Raw genomic sequence first — 18,070 nt, 5'->3', positions numbered from 1 at the left:
GCCATGGGCTCCAAGCCCCTGTGTCCAACCTGGCCTTGAACACTGCCAGGGATGGGGCAGCCACAGCTTCTCTGGGCACCCTGTGCCAGCGCCCCAGCACCCTCACAGAGAAGAATTTCTTCCTTACATCTGCTCTATATCTACTCTCTTTGAGGTAACACATTTCACTTGCATCGCTCAATTACCTTGTATGTGGGTTTATATATCACTTACTCAATTAGAAGACACCAAAACCTGACTATTTGTGACATCTGCATGAAGCCTCCCCAGCTGCAACCCCTTTGGCTTGTCTGGAACGCTTCTCCTCCCCTTTACTGCCAATCTATCCACGTACAAAGGCGGCTTTCAAAGGGCAGGCACGGCACAGCCATCAAGAGCAGTTGCTGGCCAGCGTTTAACCCATCGGGGCCGGCTCTCACCATGTCCCCTCCCGGCGCCACCCCTGCCACCACCACCTCACGGCTCGGACTACAACACCCACAATGCACCGCGTATTCCCCCCACCGCCTCACTTCTGATTGGCTCTACCGACAGAGGGGCCTCTGCGACGAGCCAATCCGCGCGCAGGGCTGTCCCGCGCCACGCCGGGGTGGGCAGTGCTCAGGCGCCGCGCAGGGCCGCCCGCCGCGCTCCGCCGGGCCGGTGTCATTGCCGAAGGGGACGATGTCTCACTGCAGCCGCGCCGCCGCCCGCCTGCTCGGCCGCTTCCTCCGCCGTGAGTACCGGCCCGCCGGCACCACCCCCCGAGCGCCGGGCCGCGGGCGCTGCGGGGCCCTCCCCGCTGCCTGGCAACAGCGCTCCGCCGCGGCCTGTTCCCCCCCCCCCCCCCCCCCGCCCCGCCATCCCCGGGCCGTTCCCTCCGCTGTAGGCCGCGGGCTGTGAGGGGGGTGTGTGGGGGTGCACGGCTGGAAGCGAAGGGAAGGGGCCGGGCCTACGGCGGGGCAAGGTCACCCGGTGAGGGGAGCCCTTGACCCCGCGGTATGGGCGGGCAAACGCCGCGCCCGGGCCTCGGTGACCGGCGAGCTGGTGGGGCTGTGTCCCCGCAGGCGATGGGGCTACGGGTGCTGTTATCCGGAGCCGGCCGCCGCTCGTCGGGGCGGAGGGAAGGCGGGGATACGCTCCTCTAGGGGCAGGGGAGAGGAAGACTGCGTTTAAGGGTTAGGAAGAGTTCCTGCGTTGAGGGTGGTCACCGCAGGGATGGGAATGGGGACCCGGAAGAGTTGTTCCCGCTGTTGTGTCTCCGGAACTACTAAACCCTCGACGAGGGCCAGAGGAAGCTCGTAGAGTTGGATCTAGGCACTTCGAGCTGTGGTTTTGATTAGAGACCTCTTGAGGTCCCTGAATTATGCTGTGGTTGCAGTACACATTGGTAAAGTTGGTTTTGTTGTCAAGGATAAGGCTGTTTGCCTTTAGTTGTTAACAGGGGCAGTCTGAGACTCCTGTTTCAGCTTGGAAGTTTTTATATGTGCCATTCTGAAGATAACAATAAAAATAAAATGCCTTTTTATTTGTTTTCCCTTTTCAGTGTGCTTTTTTGTGTAGTTAAAGCTGCATCTCCTACTGAAACCAGTATGGGTATGCCTAGGCACAAGAGCAGTTTCTTGGGATCTGAACTGAGGGATTGGTGCATTAATCGTAGTTCTTGCAGCTAAGACTGCATGGGCAAACTTAAACCTACCTCATTTTGCTGCGCACATTGTGTTTTGTCCAGGTGTGATGGTAACTTACAGGTCTGGGTCTACTAATGTGATCCGACAGCACTGTAAGCTGAGCTGTTCCTGTGGCATACCTACCATCATCCCCTGAGGTATCCATTCCTACCTCTTGTCCTCCATGAGCAGAAAGCTGTATTTTCTTACTGTACAAGTTCTGCCAGGTCAGCTCTTTGAATTGACTCCCCTAAGAATGGGTTCTGAGGGAGGGGAACAGATGGGAATGTAGCAAAGCTACTCTTGGGTGCAGTTTTATGTGTTTAAAACCTCATGTTATTCCATTTAGAAGTAGCAGTATTCAGGGAAGACTGCTTAAAATGACTTGGGGGGTGTAAAGGAGAAGTAGTAGTGTAAGTGGTTCAAGAAGTGTTCTGTTTGCAACAGTTCATGTCTTAAAGAAACCCTGCAAGATGAAATAGTTCTTCATTGGAAACCTTTGTTAGTTTGATACTCTTTACAAAGCCTTAAATTTGGACTTTGTACATATGTTTTTAGTAGTAAATACTTAATATCTGCTTCCCTTGGTGATTTAAAAGCACGAGTTTCTAGCGTGTTCTGTTGCAAGAGATGCAATATCTGGTTTTGTTGATTCTGAAGGAAACATGCAGGACGTGTATCCCTAAGGTTCAGTTCAGGAAGTTGTGAAAACATAGTATGAAGTATGTCAGTGCTTGCTCAAAGGTCAGTTCAGAGCACTGATTGTATATGGACAGAGTCAAGCAAGACCTGTGCTGGGCTATACCACACTTTGAGAAGTCTTTATGGGCACTTTAGCTGTGATTGGAAGAGTCAGGATTAAGGATTTTATGTTCTGAGCATGTTAGAAATCTTTGGAGAGCTTGCAGATTAGAAGATTACAGTAAATTATGTGAATAACCCTGGCAAAGAATTGCTGCAGAAATAACAATCCCACCTGAAGGATTTGTTGGTTGTTTCTATGTCAGCAGTGTAGAAAGAGGGAAGCTCGCAGCCCTTTAGCTTCACATGTTCTTAGTGGGGTAGGTATGGGGAAAAACAGTCTGCTGGTTACAAGAAATAGTTGATTTGTGCTGTAAAGACCATATTTATTTCCTCAAGGACCTGCAATTTCACTGAGGTGCTTCACTTTGTTCCAGCTTCAGAGATCTGGGAGAAAGCTGTTCTTTAACATGCCATTGTGTCTTCTATGGACCCTGTAGCCGATGATGACCATTGCAGTAGAATCATAGGATGGTTTGAATGAACCTTAAAGCTCATCCAGTTCCAGTCCCTCGCCACAGGCAGGGACACCTTCCACTAGAGCAGCTTGCTCCAAGCCCCTGTGTCCAACCTGGCCTTGAACACTGCCAGGGATGGGGCAGCCACAGCTTCTCTGGGCACCCTGTGCCAGCGCCTCAGCACCCTCACATGGTAAAAAATTGCTTCCTAATATCTAATCTGACTCCTCCCTCTGTCAGTTTAAGGCAGTTTAAGTCCCTTGTGCTGCCACTACACACGCTTGTAAAAAGCTGCTCTCCGGCTTTCTTGTTGATCCACTTTAAGCACTGGAAGACTGTTGTAAGTTCTCCTCAGAGCCTTGTCTTCTGGCTGAACAAGTCCAGCTCTCGTCTTGTCTCCAGAGCAAAGGTGCAAGGAGTGGGGGATTTTTGATTAGGAAAGAGAGGAGTGTTGAAAGGGCTGTTTTTCTCTGAATGTCATTTCCTATTAGTTCCAGTTTTGTTTCAATGTGGTAGGTGTAGCATAGTCATTGCATCTGTCCTTTCCAGCCTGATTAATTAAATTCCTCAGTTCCTACCATGTTCATAGATAGGAGTTTCCAAAATTAACAGGAATTTGGCAAGAGAAACATGAGAAGAGAGAGGCCAGGGAGCGATACCTGGAAATCCTCTGAGCACATAATCCTCTTAATCCAAAGAGTCAAATATTCTGAGCAATCCCTCAGCAGCATGAAAACCTCTTTGTGAATAAGGATCAGCTTCTCCTAAAGTAACCGCTGTCTTTATGGCTGAATTCTGTAAAATGGTTTGGGGAGGGGAGGGAATTATTCAGACATAACTGTGTGTGAACATACGGCCTGATAATGACAACTAAAACCTAATGAAGAACTAGGGTGGGAAACTCCTTGTGGAATGTTCTTGTTAATATCAAGCTTCTTGTCATTAAACTCTGACATTTCCTGCAGCACTTTGGTCTTTGCCAGACTTTAAGTGTCTCTACTCTTCAGTAATGTCAGAAGCTGTCCAGAACTGGTTCTGTTCTGTCCTCTTCAGGCCGTGATTTTGTAGGTGGAGGAAGAAGAAAGGAGATGATCAGAATAATGCAACTTGAACATGTACAAAATATTGACAGGATTTCTCAGAAATAAACTGAAGGACTGTAATTGGTGGAAAATAAGGGAAGGGGGGAAATCTGTGTGTGGAAAATAGACTTCTTGGCATTTTAAGTAGAGCTTTTTAGACCTCAATCCTTCCCTGGTTTTCCCCAGAGCCTCCAGTTTCCCCATTTGTATTGGAGCCTATATGATTTCTAAGGCTTTCTGCTTTCCTGACATAGGTAATGGAAATGAAAAGTATTTCCCTTCATCTGCAAGTTCCCTGGTTATTTCAGGGAGTAATCAAGGAAGAATTTCACTTGTTACTTTGAAAAGTAGCAACGTAGGTATTCACTCAGGTCCTCCTAGAAAGGAATCTTTGCTGCTTCCCCTTGCTTTTATATTGAGCACCCTCAAATGCTAGCTCAGCTTTCAAACTCTGCTTGCTTTTTGGGGTGGGCTGGTATAAATGTGGGTAAGAGGGAGGCACTTTGTTGGGTTTCTGTCCATAGCTCTAGGAAGTCTTGCAAGAAGTCCTGAAAATAACAGGTAGTTTCAGTGAAGAAGAGGTTTAGCCTTGAATATCTGTACTGTCGTGTGGCTTGCACAACCTAAATAAGCTGGAGGTTAGACTAGATGACCTTTAAAGGTCCTTTTCAAGCTGAACTATTCTGTGTTTCTGTTAAATATAGCTTGGGTTGTATGTTTTAAATGAGATTTGTGCTTGGGAAGTGCCTGCTGCTCAAGGGTTGCCTGAAAGCTCAGTGTAAACAGTATTTACATTCAATGAGTGCTTTAAAATAGCTTGTGGATGGGTCAGATTTCGTAGTAACATGTAAATTCATGTTTGGACTTCATTATAAATAATAGGATGGCTTTCAGGCTATTTAATTGTAATGCACAAGTTAATGCCATTCTCAGAGCTGCAGATTGTGGGGTTTCTCTTAGAAGCAAATGTAGGTGCATTTTCCTCCTGTATTGCAGAGAGCTCTGGGCTGTGCTGAGGCCTTGTTCCCTGGAAATGCCAGAGCAACTACCATCAGCCTGTCTGTCTCTTAGTTTCTTCCAAGGTTTCTTTGCTGGAAAATGTTTGATATACAGTCTCATACCCCTTTGCTAAATTTAGCTCTTCCTTTTCAAGCCTGTCTTGGGACAACAGGGTTTTGGTATTTGAGCACTTTTCATATCTATTTGGTTGTCCTGTACAATAGATGAAAATAGGTTCTTGCCACAGTGCATTTGCTTGTAGTTACGTAGAAGCTAAAGTACTGGAAAGCCAAGATAAATGCATCTTGTTGTTCGTAGAACTCCTTTAATACCACAAAGCACACAAAGTAGAACAGGGATGGGGCAGAAGTGAAAGGATTGCCTGAGAAAGATTATCCACTCTTTACTAAAAGTCTATAACAGGCCTTTGTTGGACACAGCAATGTTATGTCAGAACTCTGATATGACAAAATAAAGCATTTTCTCGCTGATTTGGGGTTGGTAAGACTTGTCCTTATGCTCTAGGACTTCATCTGGAGCCTGCACCTTTGTCACTTGGCCTGTAATTTAGACGTGTGCATTAAAATAGCATCAGCAGTGAGTTTGGCTTTTACTGGTTCATGGCTGAAGAACAACAACTTTTTTTTCCTTCTTTTTTTTTTTTGTATTTTTCCTTTTTTCTCCTCCTGTCTGGTTCTAGCAACATGCTTTTACACTTGGGCACCCAGATTCAGCCTAGGAAAAGCAATTGTGTGAACGGGTGTTGGACACTGTAAAGTGGCATGAGCTGGTGAATGAAGGTCCTGGCTTGAAACTGAAACTTGGGTTCTATTTCTGGCTCTTATCTGCTGTGAACTTAGGCATGCCATTTTCATTTCCCACCTGTTTCTTTCTCATCTTGTATCCCTCTTAATATTTAAATAGCCAGCTGTTTGTACCCAGGACTTGCTGTTTGTGCCATGGAGAGCAGAACTTCTTGACCGATGGATGCCCTTGCTGTGCTGATAACTGGGCAAACCTTTCTGCTTCAGACAAGAGCTATGAGCAGAAACACAGAGCTGTGTCATGTCAGTTTAACACCCCCCCCCCCCCCCCCACTCACACAATGCAAGTTGATATGCATATGTATATATCTTAAATATATTGCTTCATAAATGCGTGTCCATGCTAAACTGCCTCTCTCAAGACCGTAAACAGCTCAAGCCTATAGCCAATCTTTTTTGAACCAGCCCTATTTTATCTGAACCAGGACTCTTCAGTAACATAAGAGGTACATACAAATTTCAAGAGTAAATCCATACAAAGCTCTGTAGAATTTAATCTTTTAGTCACCAGTGCCTTTTTCCCCCTTTTTTTTTGGTACTTTGATAGCGTGGAAAATGCTCAAGAGCTTTTTATCCTTGAAAAATGTATTTCTATAGTCTTTTCAAAACCGAGAATTGACAAAATTGAGCTTTCAGAAGCATATTTGTGCAAGGTTATAAATATCTGAAAATAGATGTGGAATGGACAGCTGAACTGGGCCTGTAGAGTTGCTTTTATGATAAAGAGAAAGGTGTAGCACAGACACTACGTGTAAAATACAGATTTGAATTAGTGTTGCCTATTCTTTGCCTTTGCAGGCACATCAGAGGGCTTTCAAAACATGCACTTCTGGAAGTCCATTGGGTGTCCTGCAAAGCATTGCTGTTGGTAGGTCATTGCTGTAGCAGCTTCTCAAGGTGATCGTCCTCTGCTTTCCTCGGGGTTGGGTTTCACTTGGTCACATCTCCATCTCTACAAAGGGGATCATCGTCTGCTTTCCTCAGGGTTGGGTTTCATGTTGTCATAGAATCATAGAAGCATAGAATGGTTTGGGTTGGAAAGGACCTTAAGATCATCCAGTTCCAACCCCCCTCCCATGGGCAGGGACACCTCACACTAAACCGTGACACCCAAGGCTCTGTGCAGCCTGGCCTTGAACACTACCAGGGATGGAGCATTCACAACTTCCCTGGGCAACCCATTCCAGTGCCTCACCACCCTCACAGGAAAGAATTTCCTCCTTATATCCAATCTAAGCTTCCCCTGTTTCAGTTTTAACCCGTTACCCCTTGTCCTATCACTACAGTCCCTAATGAAGAGTCCCTCCCCATTATCCCTATAGGCCCCCTTCAGATACTGTAAGGCTGCTCAGAGGTCTCCACGCAGCCTTCTCTTCTCCAGGCTGAACAGCCCCAACTTTCTCATCCTGTCTTCATTCGGGAGGTGTTCCAGTCTGCTGATGATCCTCGTGGCCTCCTCTGGACTTATTCTAACAGTTCCATGTCCTTTCTACAAAGGGGATCATCACCTGCTTTCCTCAAGGTTGGGTTTCACTTGGTCTCATCTCATGCTCAGGAGAGATTGCCTGGATGGCTGGGATCAGGTAAACTGATGCCCTGCTCTCCTAACCAGCAGCCCAGATGTTTCTCTGCTTCTTTTGTGTCCCCTCTGCTGGAGGCAGGCTGCTGTTTGCCAGTTATGCGTTTGAATGGCTTGGTGTTGCAGCTCAGGGCACTGCAGGCTTGCCTGGAAAGGCTGAGGTGTTGGCCAAGTACGAAGACCATACTGTGCTGTCTTGTGTAGCTGTAGCAAGACTTTTCTCTACCATTGCACAGCCAGCCTCATCACCCTATTCATTATTTTACCTTCAGACATGTTTTATGCGTTACTGCTCTGTATTTCTTCTTGGATGAAGATGTGATTTGGGTTAAAACCCTGCATACCCTTTCACCAATTGTGTTACAAGTTTGCTGCATGATTGTCCATACATTTCTCTTTAAAATCTAGCTGAATTTCCCTTTATGTTGGTCAGAAGATGAGGTGCTGCTACAGCTCCTCAAAGAACAGCAGGAGGTGGCTGGAGTTGAAGCGCTCTGCTGTCAGTGTTTTCTAAGAACAGAGTAAAGACTTTAGATTTAGCAGTAGCACTGTTGCTTGTAGGCTTCGTCTGGCATGGTTTGTTTTTCCTTCTCACTCTTTTGGAATAGAATTAAAGCATAAAAGCAGCGTATCATTAAAATTTACTTGGCAAAAGTACTTGCGGAAGAGTGCTGTGGTAGAAACGCGTATACATGGATCTTAAATGTTCTGCACTTTTTAAATACCCCTTTGAAATTATGTTGTTACAAAATGTTTATAAATAGAAAAAATCCCTCCTTTGTAAGTACGTGGAACAGTCCAGGGAGCAGGATTCAGAATCTTTTTTGCTTCAACTTCACTTTTTACTTCCTTAAATCTGAAGTGGTAGTGTTCTAAAGGAGCTGAAGAGGTATTAAGTAGTGCTCTGGTGTCAGTTTCTGTATTAGGATTGGGCCCTCCTGTATTCACTCTAAGCACAAAACACTGTTTTTATTGAAAACACTTGCAGGGAGTAAATCAGTTCTGATCCCCTCAAAACTCTGGTATTTGAAAAAGCATATGGTCATGAATATAAGCAACATGCGCATCCTTTTTATACCAGAAGACCTCTTTTTCCTCCTTATCTCAAGCTTCGGTGACATTCTCTGCATTACTTTTTTTAATTACTTGATGTCCACATCTTTCCCTTCAGCAGAGATGCAGTCATTCTCCTTGTCTCACTGATACCAGCATGCATTGTGCTCTTTTTCTGTAGTTGTGTTGTTATGTTTTGTGTTTCAGTATCAGAGCTGTAAGAATTGCATTGAAAATCGTTCTACAGAAGCATTCTGGTGAGCTCTTTCCTCACAAGCCCAAGTGATGCCCAGGCTCCTGTGGCTAGGCATCCACTGGAGAAAGGTCTCCTGCTGGATGTCTTGCTTGGCATTAGGTTTCACCTGTCCTGAGGGATCGTCAGCCTCTTCAGTATCCTCTCACTGTCTAGTATAGACTGTGCCACACTCATGGGAGGTGTAACATGGTACCAATGTTGTAACAGCCTCTGGGATATAGGGATTTTAGTTCTGCGTTGTCACTTTGTGTGGAGTTTCTTAGAGGATGGAGAATGGTCATTTGCAAATGAAAATAATGGTTAAGAAGTTTCTGTCTGTTGTTTGTTGTGATGAATTCTGATATTAAGTACTCAATATGAGAAATACCTAGCCTGATTAGGAAAGAAATTCATCACTGAGGGTGCTGCGGCCCTGGCCACGCGTTGACCAGAGAAGCTGTGGCTGCCCCATCCTGTCGGTGTTCAAGGCCAGGCTGGATGGGGCTTGGAGCAAGCTGCTCTAGTGGAAGGTGTCCCTGCCCATGGCAGAGATTGGAGCTGGATGAGCTTTAAAGTCCCTTCCAACCCAAACCATTCTATGACGCCTAGCAAACTGTTATATCACACTGATAGAGTGAGCTGCGGGTGTTTAATGACAAGCACTGCATGCAGCTTTAAGAGCTGCTTTTCCGAATATGAGCTTCTGGATCAATTCATCTTTTGATATAAGCATTAATATATATTCACTTACTCCGTAGGATGGTTTTGACTAACAGAGCAGTGAATTAATGATTTGCACTCTCATTTTTTTTCTCTCCAGTGCAACAGAATGGTGTACGACACTGCTCCTACACGGCATCAAGGAAAAACCTGTATGTTAACAAAAATACAAAGGTTATCTGTCAGGGTTTTACAGGCAAACAGGTATGTATATAAAGGATTTTTTCTGTCACCCTTTCAGTTCAGAAAGTTAGTTGGCTGAAAAATGTAATAACATAAAATGGATTATAAAATGGAAGCCTTGGGTGAGATGGTTTAGTGTGAGTTGTCCGTGCCCATGGCAGGGGCGTTGGAACTAGACGATCTAAAGGTCCTTTCCAACCCTAACCATTCTATGACTCTATGATATGCTGACTTTGACTGTGTTGATGGGGAGCTGAAAATCATGATCAGGAAGGTCCCTTCAGCAGTGTTGTTTCCTTTCTCTGGTCCAAATGGACACTCATATTCAGTCATACTAGGTATTTTTTAACTTGTGTACAAGCTTAAAACTTGGTTTTGAGTCACCTCTATTGTATTACTTTTATTTCTTGTTCTTCCTGCTGGTCTTCAGCCTTTTTATTGTATCCACCTGAAAGGGTTTCTTTGTAAAAGGAGTTTTGCAGGAACCTACAAAAACTATCATTTTAGAAGTGCCTCTTTCACAAATGCTTTTGAATGTCAATGCCTATTAGTTAAGTTTCTGTTTTTATTTCAAGATACTTAATAGTTTTCTTACATCCCCTCTTTTATACCTTTGCAAGGGGAGAAGGCTGCTTTTACTACAACTCTCAGCTAGTCATGGATGAGAGTGCAAATTTCTTTTATTTCATTACAGTGTTCATCTGCCAGGCTTGATATGGGAAATAAAATGTGGCTGTTAAGTCTGCAGGTGTATTAGGAACACACAACAAAATCACTTTAGTATGCAACCACAGTGCTCTGATTTAAAAGAAAAAGCGTAGCATATTCTGGATGCATTTAAAACATGATACACTCTTTAAAATAAGTGGTGGTATATATGTAGTGAAAGCTTCCCTTGTTGTAAATTTGAGTGCCTTCAGAGTTACAGGTAACAACAACTGCTTGTGGTTCATTTTGTTTGCTATTACATGCCTTTTAACTTTACTTATTTTCTCTCTCATAGGGCACCTTTCACAGCCAGCAGGCGTTGGACTATGGCACCAATCTAGTTGGAGGAATTTCTCCAGGGAAAGGGGGGAAAACTCATCTCGGTCTGCCTGTGTTTAATTCTGTGAAGGAGGTAATTTGCAGCAGTGACTGGAGGGCAAAGAGTTTGATGCTGCTGGCGGGCTTCTTATGTCATTGCTTACATTGAAGAGACATTTAGGCCATAGATGTCACTGTGCATGGAGTGAAGTAGAAGCCTTGTAAAAGTGGGAGCATTCAGTGTGGTCAGCCATGAGTTTGGCTTCCACTGTGAGGTTGATACACTTATTTTATGCATGCAACTAGTTCCTCACTGATCTTGGTGTGTATGATGAATTTTTAGCTAACTGTTACCTAAGGCTCTGAAGACAGGCTGAGAGAGCTGGGCTTGTTCAATCTGGAGTACTGAAGGCTCCAGGGAGACCTTGGAGCAGCTTCCAGTACCTAAAGGAGCCAACAGGAAATCCAGAGGGTGACTTTTTACAAGGCATGTGGGGGTAGGACAAGGAGAAATGGCTTTATACTGAAAGAGGCTAGGTTTAGATTAGGTGTTGGGCAGAAGTTCTTCCCTGTGAGGGTGCTGAGGCACTGGCACAAGGTGCCCAGAGAAGCTGTGACTGCCCCATCCCTGGCAGTGTTCGAGGTCAGGTTGGACACAGGGGCTTGGAGCAGCGTGCTCTAGTGGAAGGTGTCCCTGCCTGTGGCAGGGGCTGGAACTGGATGAGGTTTAAGGTCCCTTCCAACCCAAACCATTCTATGAGTCTGTGATTCTATGATGGTGTTCAAGGGGCAGATCCTATCCAGCCAGTGGTTAGTTCTCAGCTCCTTAGTTGCACACTGTATATCCCATTTTCACTGGATTTAACACTTCCCTGGATTATAGTAAATTAATCCATAACAATTTACTTAATTTATGCCTGTGAATGGATGTATTTTAATAACCAGTTATCACATGTTCTCTTCAGCCCCACTAAATACTCAGTACCTTTTTTATTATGTCCATTGTAGGCCAAAGAACAAACCGGTGCTTCTGCCACTGTTATATATGTACCTCCTCCGTTTGCTGCTGCTGCGATCAATGAAGCGATCGATGCAGAAATGCCCTTAGTTGTTTGCATTACTGAAGGTATTCCCCAGCAGGATATGGTTCGGGTTAAACACAGACTGCTTCGGCAAAGTAAGACTCGACTAGTGGGTCCCAACTGCCCTGGAGTCATCAATGTAAGTGACTTCTGGATTTGCTCCAAGGCTGAACCGTTCTTAGTGATGGTTTGAGTGTTCCATCTGACTTCTCCCACTCTTTCCTTAGCCTGGAGAATGTAAAATTGGTATCATGCCTGGTCACATTCACAAGAAGGGAAGAATTGGTGAGTTTTTGAATATTTATGCATCATCTAAAGCTAAAGTATGGTGCTCTGGTGTTCTTACTCATGAGGCTAGTTACATCCTGCCCTGAAGACAGTTAACGCACTGTATAACAGCTTGTACGTCCTTCAGTTTGTGAGTGAACCTTCCTATTATCAATTCTGAAAGCCTAAATATCAGTCAGTCAGCCATAGCAAGCACTGAGTACTGGTGACAGAGGCAGAGCAATTGGAAGTTTCTGCAGATAATGTCATTGACTTAATTTTCTTAACACTCTTCTTTGAGGATACTTCCATTTATCCGTGGGATTTGAGAGCACTAAGCCCTCCAATGCTGTTTGTTCCAAAAGCCTGGCTCCTGAGGACTAAGGTCCTACACCTATAGCGAGCTCAGTGTTGTAGCAGAAAGAAGAGATTACAGGCAAGTTTATAACATGATAATTTGGACAATTACACCATGATGGATGGGAGTGACAAATGTACCCGCTTCTGAGACAGTGGTATTAAGGTCAGAAAGGCGGTGACTTGTTCATAATCATATGTTAGTTACACACACTGTTGCATGCAAGTCTCTTGCCCTGACTTCTGTTGGTTCCTTGTTCTAAACTATGGAAATAACAACTTGATTATTTTAGAAGTAATGATGTTCAGGACCTATAAAGAAAATTCTTCCAAAATAGGTTTTTATACTTAAATAGAGCTTCAGAAACATTGTTGTCAACAGCCCACACTGCTGCTATCTGTCAGGAAGTAACCAGGTTAACTCGAGCACAGTACCCTTTCCAACATTACCGCTTTCTTGATGAAGAATGTGTTTCCTGTGGGGAAAACCTGTTCAGTGCTCTTGAACTATGTACACTCAGTGCAGTTTTTCTAACACAACAAACTCTCTTTGCTACTTAACCACTTCTGACATGAGAATAAGCTGTACCTGTTGAATGCTGGAGGATGCATTAACACTGGTGTTACACCTCCAGCTTTCAGAAGTACCTATAAATCTGGAACTGGAAAACCAGGTGACTGCAGTTACCTTTGTAGATACCATCAAGGCATTGCTCTGTGACTGTAAAAGTCAATGTTAACTGATGTTGCCCTGGTCTCCCTTCCAAATCAAAGTCCTGTTCAGTTTTTCTAAGTATCTACAAGAGGTGCTTTGTAGTCACAGGATACTGCAGTCTGAATGTGAAGAGCATCAAGTGTGAAAGAAAATGTGAAATCCTAAATCCAGGTGCTCCCACCAATGCTGGAAATGGTTTCGTGGTGATCCAAGGACCAGGGAATAAATATGTAACTTTGCCATCCTCCCAGCCTCGTCTAACACTGTGACCTTTGGTGATGTGCTCCCCAGCTTTCTATTACTGGAGGTGTCCAGGAATCATTTGTTAATTTTGGGATGCAAGCTATAAATATAGTCTTTGGGCCTTTATCTGTAGCTTCTCTGAGGCAATCTGATCTTGATAGTAAACAGGAAGCTCTTTGCAAACATAGCAAGGAAAAAAACCTTTGCTAGTAGACATCTGAGCTGTCCAGCAGTATAAGCCTTTGATAAAACCAGAGTTACTAGTCTAGTGGTATACTTTTTCTTCTGTTTATGCAATATACTTATTATATTCCTTCTTAGATGGCTTGAAGTAGATGGAAGGCGATGACCTTTTCTGTTTTCCCTTTTTGTAGTATTAACAGAAATTTTTACTTGGAAAAATGACCAAAACCCCATGCAAATATTTTGCCCCTGATCTAGGCTGTGTATTACCTTCCATCCTGAATTTAAAACTGGGGTTGTGGTCTCTTGTAATACTGTAATGGAGATGCTGAATGTGTTATTGTAGAGCAGTGAGCTGCAGCAACATACACCTTAATAGTGGTGGCTTTCATTGTGCAGTGTGTTTCTGTTCTGAAGGATCTCTTGTGTGCCTGGCCGTACTGGAGAGGGGATTAATACAGGATTCTTTTGTTAACTGTTGGGCTGTTTCAAGTTCAGTGCATCAGCTAATTGCATACAAGACAAGATGTATATTCTTCTACTTTGTTTGCAGGTTTAGTCTGTTGACAATTAACTGTCCAAAATGCCAACCAAGAAATAGGATAGACAGAATCTGACATAGAGTTTTCATGTTCTGGAAAACCTGGCATCTCATGTTCAGTTTATTTAAGTGATTTTCATTAATATAAGACCAACTGCCTCTAATCATGCACTTAACTATCTTAGTGTTAAGTTTATCACCCTTTCTTTCCTGAAGGTATTGTGTCAAGATCTGGAACCCTGACATACGAAGCTGTCCATCAGACAACGCAAGTTGGATTGGGGCAGTCCTTCTGCGTTGGTAGGTTTCCTCAGCCTGTTACACCTACACTATTCTGCTGCTGCTTTACAGGAAGAAATCCAAAGTAATGTCTTTTTGCAAGCATAGAAATTGCTGAATTCCACTTGAGAACTGAGATCCCTGTGTGCTGTGAAGAGTATAACCCTTCTCCGTTACCATTTCTGCATCAGATTAATAGAAGCCTAAAGCAAGAAATTTGAACAAAGAACTGCCAGCAAACATGATGGCAATTTGGAAATAGGTTTTCCAAAGAGGTTTGATATTATAAAGGGGTAGGGCATTCTGAGGCATTTAGTTGGGTATGTTAAGTAAATTCAGTTTTCTTACAGCAAGATTCTAGAGCTGGGCTGTTGATCCTGCTGTGTCTTATACAGAGCCTCTGTATAAAGCATCATATTTTGCATATGGTTTGAAAGGTGATTACTCAGATACCAGAGCTTTCTGTAAATTGTGTGGGTAGATATTTCTAGCAGGAATTTAGCATATTCTGACTTGGGAAAAGCCATCAGAGCTGCCCCTTTTATGTGCCTTTGGGAAAGCTCTTCATACTGAAATTTACTTTGAAGCTTTTATTGTAAATGCAGCATCATTATCTTCAGTCAATCTTCTTTTATTTTTTATGTTTTTAATTCTTTTTCAGGGATTGGAGGTGATCCCTTCAATGGAACTAATTTTATCGACTGCCTTGATGTCTTCCTGAAGGATCCTCATACTGAGGGGATCATATTGATTGGGGAAATTGGAGGAAATGCTGAAGAAGATGCAGCAGCATTTTTGAAAGAAAATAACTCTGTAAGTCTTCAGCAACTTGCATCCAGGCACCTTGGTAGTTAGCCAATGTTTTTGCCGTGTCAGAGAAAACTCAGTTCAATCTCTCCCTTCTACTTGCAAAGAAATCAAAGTATGCTTCTATTAAAGAAAAAGGGTTGAAAATAGGATCTTTCTCCAGATGAAATCTATCTGGAGAGCAATGTCATCTTTAGATTTTTAGTTCTGTAATGGTATTAGGAGGAACATTCTGTTTCTTATAATATGCATGGCTCTGTAAGAAACATAGAATCATGGAATAGAATACTTGGGGTTGGAAAGGACCTTAAGGATCATCCAGTTCCGTCCCCTTTGCCATGGCCAGGGGCGCCTCACACTAAACCATGTCACCCAAGGCTCTGTCCGGCCTGGCCTTGAACACTGCCAGGGATGGAGCATTCACAACTTCCCTGGGCAACCCATTCCAGTGCCTCACCACCTTCACAATAAAGAACTTCTTCCTTATATCTAACCTGAACTTCCCCTGTTTAAGCTTGAACCCATTACCCCTTGTCTTATTGCTACAGTCCCTAATGAAGGGTCCCTCCCCAGCATCCTTTCAGCCCCCTTCAGATACTGGAAGGCTGCTCTGAGGTCTCCACGCAGCCTTCTCTTCTCCAGACTGAACAGCCCCTACTTTCTTAAGCTGTCTTCCTACGGGAGGTGCTCCAGCCCCTGATCATCCTCGTGGCTTGCTTCTGGTTTGTGATCAGGAGAGAAAGCATTCCATACTCCTCAGACTCTTGGTTCTGTGTTGTCTGAGGTTTCTACCTGTTTGATATATTTGCCTGGCCAGTTTATATTGAAAATAAATACATAAACCTGCCATCTGGAATTGCTCCCCCATGTAACAGGATCTTTGCTTTCTTCACAGGGTCCGAATGCCAAGCCTGTAGTGTCATTCATAGCTGGTCTGACTGCTCCTCCAGGCAGACGGATGGGTCATGCTGGAGCAATCATTGCTGGAGGAAAGGGTGGAGCTAAAGAGAAAATAGCAGCTCTTCAGAGTGCTGGTGTTGTTGTCAGCATGTCTCCTGCTCAGCTAGGTAGCACCATCTACAAGGTTCGTTGCTTGGGAATTGGTATATGTGCTCATCCAGCTGCTTTTGGGATTGGGAGTGCATCTTTTACCTAGATATCCTGCAGCTCTGAACTTAAACGTAAGAACCGTATTGACTGAACAAGCTGCAGTTATTACTTAGATAAAGGCAACACTAAGTGGGCATATTACATGAAAGTCAACAGCAAAGTAGGGATTACATTTTGCTTTAAAGTGTCACAACTTGTTGAATTCTGTTTTCTGGATGTAAAGAACCTAAATTAGTTTAACATATGAAAACACTCTTTGAAAGCAGGGCATTTGAGGTCAGAGAGCCTTGGCATGGAGGTCTCTCTATGTTAGGTACTAAGTCAGAATTGTGGCTGAATACATACAGCTGAAAAAGTTATGTATGGAATAGGATTACTTGCTTTTTTCTTAATGCATATCAGAAAAAAGGCATTGCTTCACACCTAGAGATGTATAATTCACCTGTGCTAGGTACTTCTTTTTTCCCTGTACCAGCTGTATAGTACAGCATCCTCCTAGGCTGCAGTGGGATTTTTCCCTTCTGTTGTTTTTCCTTTACTACAATGAAAATCTTGGATGCCTCCATGGCTTGAGTCCTTTACTGTTAGGATGCAATTGCAGCTCTTACACAGAATTAAGTGTTTCTCAAGCCTGTTGTGCTATGCCTGGGAACAAATGTTTCCTTGACAGCAGTGCAGTCACTGACTGTAGACTAACACTACTGGTTTTTCATAGCTGGTTTGTTAATGTGAAGTGGGAGAACGCTTATTCTCCTTTCTCCAGTATGCATTTTATATTTTAGTGTTTAATAGTTAAAATCAGATTTGCTAAGATAAATACAAAGTAATTTAAAATGAAATAGCGATAGAAGTGGTTTCTTTCCCCCCCCCACTGGTTACGTCTGTGTGCTGTTTGCAGGAGTTTGAGAAAAGGAAATTGCTGTAAGAGAAGACACTTTGGAATACTGTCTCCAAGACATCAGTGCAGCACCTGGCTTCCGCTTATCTTTTGTCTGCTAATCTTCAGTTGCCCAAAGGACTGACACTGGTCTATGAATTTGACTTGGAAGCCATAAACCTCCTGGCTAAACCTGTTTTGATGTCTCCTTGGTTTCAGACATTATCACCTCATTGTAAATCCCAGCAAATTAATAAATCTACTAGTAAATCTGATTCATCTGTTGAATTCCTGAAGCAGAGCCATTTCTTCCATCAGCATAAATACTCTTTTGTAACCTAAGCACTGCCTGTTTTTAAGGTAAAGTCACTTCTAGCGATACTTTTAAGGATCAAGGCACTGACTTTATGCAAGTATCACACTTGGCTTTATTTTTACAAAATCCAGTCTTACCTGTTTGTTGCTGGCAGTTATGTTTGTTTGAGCACTAGGCCAAAGTTTCCGTCCATTAAACCAAAGCTGCTGGATCTGAAGGGGTTGCTTGTTGATCCACGTAGCTGGATATGCCTGAAGTCCAGACTTTCAAGGCTGATGAGCCATGCACAGTGTAGTCCTCTACTGGCAAGGAATTTGTTTGTTGTGTGGAGAGATGGAATTTTTATTCCCCCAAATGAATCTCATTTCCCTTGCAAATATATATTTACAATTGTCTGTAATGATGAAAATGATACGGTCTTTAGATTACATTACTTACAGTTCCTCTTTAACTAGGATTGCATTGCTTGTGTGTTCTGAAATCCTAATAACATTGGGATGTTATGGAAGAGAATTACTATTCTCTGGAAACAAATGTAATAAGGTAACTTTCTTGTTAACCACTCCCAGCACTGTAATGGAAAGCCCTTTTTTTTTTACTGTGGAAATAGCCCAAGCACTGTGTCTCTAAATGAGTGTTCCAAGTTTTATCGAGGTGGACTAAAGCTGGGATTGCTTTCTTTAT

General features: G+C 43.6%; 1 protein-coding gene and 1 long non-coding RNA gene across 2 annotated transcripts; both read left to right on the top strand.

Annotated features, from left to right (window-relative positions):
- Positions 1-556: 556 nt before the first annotated feature.
- On the top strand, positions 557-17,345 carry SUCLG1 (succinate-CoA ligase GDP/ADP-forming subunit alpha). Its single transcript, XM_061466294.1, has 9 exons — positions 557-715; positions 9,501-9,604; positions 10,587-10,703; positions 11,618-11,830; positions 11,919-11,976; positions 14,214-14,297; positions 14,938-15,089; positions 15,979-16,167; positions 17,092-17,345. The coding sequence occupies exons 1-9, from the start codon at positions 664-666 to the stop codon at positions 17,116-17,118; spliced, it is 996 nt and encodes a 331-aa protein (XP_061322278.1). The 5' UTR covers positions 557-663; the 3' UTR covers positions 17,119-17,345.
- On the top strand, positions 6,349-7,608 carry LOC133274992 (uncharacterized). The gene is made up of 3 exons (XR_009745357.1): positions 6,349-6,710; positions 6,774-6,798; positions 7,336-7,608. It is a non-coding gene; the product is annotated as an uncharacterized LOC133274992 (long non-coding RNA).
- Positions 17,346-18,070: the final 725 nt, after the last annotated feature.

Source organism: Pezoporus flaviventris, unplaced genomic scaffold (assembly GCF_033815535.1).
Source record: "Pezoporus flaviventris isolate CSIRO_AGI_PZ_B2104156 unplaced genomic scaffold, CSIRO_AGI_Pfla_v1 ptg000002l, whole genome shotgun sequence".
Lineage (NCBI taxonomy): Eukaryota > Metazoa > Chordata > Aves > Psittaciformes > Psittacidae > Pezoporus > Pezoporus flaviventris.
The sequence above is the reverse complement of the archived record's forward strand: the minus strand, read 5'-3'. Positions and strand labels throughout refer to the sequence as shown.

Coding starts and splice junctions, on each gene's coding strand:
- SUCLG1 (XM_061466294.1), top strand. CDS start 664: ATGTCTCACTGCAGCCGCGCCGCCGCCCGCCTGCTCGGCCGCTTCCTC. Junction 14,298..14,937: donor GGGGCAGTCCTTCTGCGTTG/GTAGGTTTCCTC, acceptor ATTCTTTTTCAG/GGATTGGAGGTGATCCCTTC. Junction 15,090..15,978: donor TTTTGAAAGAAAATAACTCT/GTAAGTCTTCAG, acceptor CTTTCTTCACAG/GGTCCGAATGCCAAGCCTGT.